This window comes from Fukomys damarensis, unplaced genomic scaffold (assembly GCF_012274545.1).
Source record: "Fukomys damarensis isolate Sample0158 unplaced genomic scaffold, DMR_v1.0_HiC HiC_scaffold_20, whole genome shotgun sequence".
NCBI lineage: Eukaryota > Metazoa > Chordata > Mammalia > Rodentia > Bathyergidae > Fukomys > Fukomys damarensis.
The window spans coordinates 13,923,917-13,929,491 of NW_022900932.1; the positions used below are offsets into that span (position 1 = coordinate 13,923,917).

The 5,575-nt window shown below is 52.7% G+C and overlaps 1 protein-coding gene across 3 annotated transcripts in view; it reads left to right on the plus strand.

Moving 5' to 3' along the window:
• Polr3a (RNA polymerase III subunit A) overlaps positions 1-4,373 on the plus strand; it is a 39,487-nt gene extending 35,114 nt beyond the window's left edge. For 2 of the 3 annotated variants that reach the window (XM_010607842.3, XM_010607856.3), the window contains 2 exons: positions 1,477-1,609; positions 3,214-3,592. In XM_010607842.3, coding sequence (XP_010606144.1) covers positions 1,477-1,609; positions 3,214-3,401 — 321 coding nt within the window. In that variant the 3' untranslated portion in view covers positions 3,402-3,592. The other variant, XM_010607849.3, reaches the window with a different exon arrangement.
• The last annotated feature ends 1,202 nt before the right edge of the window (positions 4,374-5,575 follow it).

Below are 5,575 nucleotides of genomic sequence, written 5' to 3' on the forward strand. Positions count from 1 at the left end.
GCTCGTTCCCCCCCCTTTTTTTTTTTTTTTTTTTTTTTTTTTTTCTTTTCTTTCCCTTCCCCTCCAACATTGGTGATTGAACTCAGCTTTTCCACTGAGCTACAGCCCCAGCCTCCCCCGGCACCATCCTTTTTTTCTTTCTTTCTTTTTTTTTTTTAGGTTAGATCTCATTAAATCACTAAATTGCTTATGCTGGGCTTACATTTGTGATCCTCCTGCCTCAGGAGGGATGGTGGGATTATAGGTATGCACTGCCACTCCCAGCTTGTGACTTTTTAATATAAAGGTCCCCTTTTTTTTTGAGACAGTGTCTCACTATGTTGACACTGATCTGGAACTTACTGTGTAGCCCAGACTGGTCTCGAACTCACAGTGATCCTCCTGCCTCAGCTTCCCAAGTGCTGAGATTACAGGCGTGCACCACCATGCCTGGCTTGTTCTCCATATTTTTGAGATAGAGTCTGCTATGTTGTGCAACCTGGCCTTGAACTTACTATGTAGCCCAGGCAGGCCTCGAACTTGTGGTAGTCCTCCTGCCTCAGCCTCCCGAATGCTGGCATCATAGGCATACACCACCATACCAAGCTCCACGTTTTTATAAATACTCCTTTTAATGATGCAACAGTATTCCTCTGAATGATGAGTATGGCGGCACACACCTGTAATCCCAGCACTCAGGAGCCTGAGGCAGGAAGATTGCCAGGAGTTTAAAGTCAGCCCTGGCTACATAATGAGTTCAAGGCTAGTGTGAACTACATAGTGAGACTTTGTCTCAAAAAACAGAAAACAACAAAAACCCAAAAATACCCCTCTGAATGGAAGTACCTAAAGTGAATTAGCTTCCTACTTGAAATTTTACAATTTTGTGCTAAAGTTGGGTATGATAATGCACTCTTGGAGGCAAGGCAGGAAGATCCCAAGTTCAAACCCAACCCCGGAAACTTAGCAGCTATTTCAAAATTTAAAGAGTTGGGAATTTAGCTGCTTGCAAAAGCCCTGGGTTCACTTTCCAGCAGTGCCAAACAAAAATTCTGTGTTTAATTCTTTGAGCCATCATAAAATAAGAAGTACACCCCTTTTTAAAGTTAGATTCTCAGGGGCTGGGGATTTGGCTCATTGGTTCCGCAGCCTGCCTTGCAAGCGTAAGGTCCTGAGTTCGATCCCCAGTGCCACAAAAATCAAAAAACAATAAAGTTAGATTCTCTGGGGATGGGAATGTAGCTCAGCAGCACAGCGTCTGCCTGGCAAGAGCAAATCCTTGAGTTTGAGTCCCTGTATCAAAAATTTAAATTATAATTTAAAAAGTTAGGTTCTCCACATGTGGGTAGCATCTGAGTGAGTAGTGCAAGGCTCCGGGTTACCAGTGCCCATCTCGTGTTACCACAGGGTGGGCCCTTTGGGCTCTGCCAGTTAAATGGCACACCGTGGGTGTTTAGGTGAGTGGCTAGCACCTCCTGACTGTGTCCCCTGGCACAGGGTGAAGTCCTGGGCATCACCAGGTTCGGCCTGGCCAAGATGAAGGAGAGTGTGCTGATGCTGGCCTCCTTCGAGAAGACAGCCGACCACCTCTTTGATGCCGCCTACTTTGGGCAGAAAGACTCTGTGTGCGGTAAGCCATCTCGGGAGCCTCCCAGAGGCCTCTGTCACAGCTCACACCTGGGCTGGGGCCGTCTTTTTTTTTTTTTTAAATAATAGAGCCACAGCCAGGTGTGGTGTTGCACACCTATAGTCGCAGCACTCAAGAGGCTGAGGCAGGAGGGTTGCTTGGAGTTCAAGGCCAGTCTGAACTATATTGTAAGATCTTGTCTCAAAAAAAAGAAAAAAACCTAGCCCTAGGAAGCCAGAAGCACACATTCAGGACCAGCCTGGACACCTTAGCAAGACCTTGTCTCAGAATTTGTAAAGGGCTGGGAATGTCGCCCAGTAGCAGAGTGCCCCATGCCTTGTCACCTCACACTCCAAAAGAAGGAAGTCACAGGTGCCGGAACTGGGACCCATCGGTCTAGCCTGCAGGAACAGCCGCAGCGTCCTCCCTGGCTGTGACAGGCTGCTCTGCCGGTCCGCACTCAGAAACGTTTTGTCCTTTGAGACTGGCATCAGCCCTGTTGACCCCACACCCTCAGTGTGACCCAGGGTTGGCACAGCCACTCAGGCAGTGGCGGGATTGTCTCACCACACCATCTGCAAGGCTCAGCCCTGCGTAGGCACCGCATGTGCAGAATCCCCTCACCATGGCCACCACAGGAGGCAAGTGGCAGGTGTAGAGCGGGTGTGGGGGGTGCTGTCCATACCGGGCTACTTCTGAGCTCTGGCCCCTGCTTCTGCCTCTCTCTGTCCCCAGGGTGGCAGCTGCGGAGGGCAGGGCTGGGGGGTGGTCAGGTGGTCCTGGGGTGGGACTTCTTTCAGCACCAACACCTGTGCATCCCCCGGTGGTAACTTCCCTTTCAGAAAGCACACAAGCATAGCCGCCAGTAGAATGCTTGCCTACCATGTATAAGCCCCGGGTTTCATCCCCAGCAATTTGAAAGAATGCAAAAGGAGACACGGACTAGGATTGGAGGGAGAATGGGACATCCTTTTATTTCATTTTTGAGACAGGGTTTTGCTAAGTTCCCCAGGCTATCCTTGAGCTTGGGATCATCCTGCCTCAGCCTCCAAAGTAGCTGGGATTACAGGTATATACCACCATATCCACCCTGCACAACTTCCTATAATAAAAGAAGGTGAGGTTGAGGAGTATAGTTTAGTGCTGGAATGTTTGCCTATCATCTCGGGGACCTGAATTCAATTCCCACAATCACTATGGGAAAAAAAAAAAAAAGATGGAAAGAAAAAGCAGAGATGGAGGTGGAGCACAAAGGAGGTGCAGGGAGAACTGGGGAGGACCAAGGCTAGGACAAAAGGACGAGCTGCCAATCAGCAGGAGGGTCCCAGCTTCGAGCCTTGCCTAGGCGGTGACTTAGCAAGACCCTGTCACAAAACAGAAAAGAGTGGGGATGCAGCTCAGCAGAGATGTCCTGGATTCAGTCCCTAGGACTGGAAAAAAAAAAGCTAGGTGTGGTGGCACATTAATCCCAGCACTCAGGAGGCTGAGGCAGGATTACCTTGAGTGTGAGGCCAGGCTGGGCTACACAGTGAGAATCTGTAAAAAGAAAAAAGGAAAGAGCAGCTCTGCCTGAAAACAGGGCTGTGACCCCACGCCTCCCCTGACAGCGGGAAGATGGGCCTGGCACAGTCACCCCACCCCACTGAGATTTTCTCCTCGTCCTCTTGCACACCGTGAGCCACATGTTCTCCACGTGGTGCTTTGCCTCTGGGACCGCGTGAGCATGGAAGGCAGCAGCCCTTCCTCTCCTGTCCCTGGACTGGAAGCCCGATGTGAAGCCACAGGCGCTGAGTGAAGCTGAGCAGATCTGGAGAGGCTGGTCCCACAGAATCTGGCCTTGGGCGTCGCGGCTCTCTTGAGCCCACACATGCACCCCAGTACAGATGGGAAGGAGGGTGTTGTCTCCAGCCAGCCAGTTCCAGTGCAGCAGAGCTGGTGTCCTCCCTTCCTGGCCCCTGTGCGTTGAGCTCTCTGACCCCCATCCTTGTTGCAGGGGTGTCCGAGTGCATCATTATGGGGATCCCCATGAACATTGGAACTGGGCTCTTCAAGCTTCTTCACAAGGCCAACAGAGACCCCAACCCTCCCCGGAGACCCCTGATCTTCGACGCGAACGAGTTCCACATCCCCCTGGTCACATAGTCCCCACTCTGCTCTTGTCCTGTGGGCGGCTGACACCAAAGCCCGAGGCCCTGCCTGTGCCAGTGGCCACAGGAGGCCCCTGGCGTCCCCGGGAGCGACTCCTCAGGCTGGGACACCCGTGCCCAGCCGGCCTGCCTCCCTGCACAAGAGACTTAGGAGAACGGGGTTTGGCTGTTTTTTGCCGGTCAGTCACCCTGATGTGAGCCAGGTCTGAGGCCTCGCGGGCCGCATGAGCCCTCAGTTGTGTTGGAATTGTCATCCTCATGTAAATATTGTCACTTATTTATTTGTCCCACTTGAGGACTTGAGAGCTTTGTTGTTTTGTTTCATTGTGGAATCCAAGAAGCTAGAGAGACCAAGAAAGCCAACATGGAGTGGCACTGAGCAACCGTGCCGTGTGGGGTCTGTCATGGAGCTGTGACTGTGAGGCGTGGGCCCGGCTGCCCTGTGGCCTCACCTCGCTGTCACCTCACAGGGCGCTAAGGAGAGCCAAGCCCGTGCTCTGGGCCTCCTGGAGTTTGCACCCTGCCAAGGTGGGGAGCAGATGGCACAGCCTGGCATCAGCCAGCAGTGACGTGGACTTGGTCCAGGCCCTGTCCTCCCAGCGCCGGCCTCCACCTCCTGTGTGCCTGTCCCTCCCTCCCCCAAGGAGGAGAGTACACAGGACTGGTGGCCTGCAGGGTCCCCAGGGACAGTGGGGGCTGCAGCTGGGCCAGCACCAGCTATGGGGAGGTATGAGACAGGAGGAGGGCACAGGGTGGGTGCGCCTGGGCTGGGGGAGCCCTGCTGGTCTCCATGGGCTCTGGAAGAGTGGAGCTCCCATGAAAACTGGAAGCTGAGCCCAGGCTGGGAGGAGGCTGAATCAGCTCCTGGGGACTGGTGCAGCGCGGGAAGGGGTGAAAGCAGCGGCCCCGGGCGAGAGCATGTTCTTTACACGGAAGTTGGTGGTGTTGGCATAAAGCAGGGTGACTTCAGCTTCCCTCCCTGTGAGGAGGTCCTGCCTGCATGCCTGAATGGGTCCCCTCGTTGATGAGTTGACCAGGACTCGGGGCTTGGCCCTGCCTCGGGCTCCATGCGTGTCAGGAATCCACCTCCATGGTGACACAGCTGGTCTGATGTGGTCGAGACCAACATTGCCCAGGCCGGGCACGGCAGCGCACGCCTGTAATCCCAGCACTTGAGAGCCTGAGGCAGGAGGATAGCTGGGAGTTGGAGGCCAGCATGGGCTCCAAAGTGAGACTCTGTCTCAAAACAGGCTGTCCAGTGAGCAGGAACTTGATTCTTTGTCTCCACAAAGAGAGGTTACTGTTTGAAAGTCATCAGCAAAGAATCCAGCAAGGAACTAGTAACAGTGCTGCTTGTGGCAACAGAAAGGAGCGACTGAAGGGTTGAGCTAGGGAGTGACTTCCTTTCCACCCAACTACTTCCCTAATTTTGTACCTTCGAAGGTCTTGCCAGTCATTTTTTTTAAATGAATACCTAATGGGAAATCAAGGCTCTTGGAGTAGATTTGAGTTCCGGGGTAACGAGGATCAGACCCTGAGCCTTTGCACTGAGCCACACCCTCAGCCTTTTTTTACTTTTATTTTGAAACATCTCACTAAGTCACTAAATTGCACAGGCGGGGCTCTGAATGAATAGCTGGGCTTGCAGGTGCATACCAGAGCCCAGCCAAAAAATTATTTTTGATAAACATAATTAAAATAGCAGCCAAATAAATGAATATAGGAAGGCATTGCCTTCTTCACCTCATCAACTTTGGGCTGAAGAAGAGTGGATCCTGAATCCCTGCACCTGGCTTCGTGCTCCCAAGCTGGCAGTCGGGTT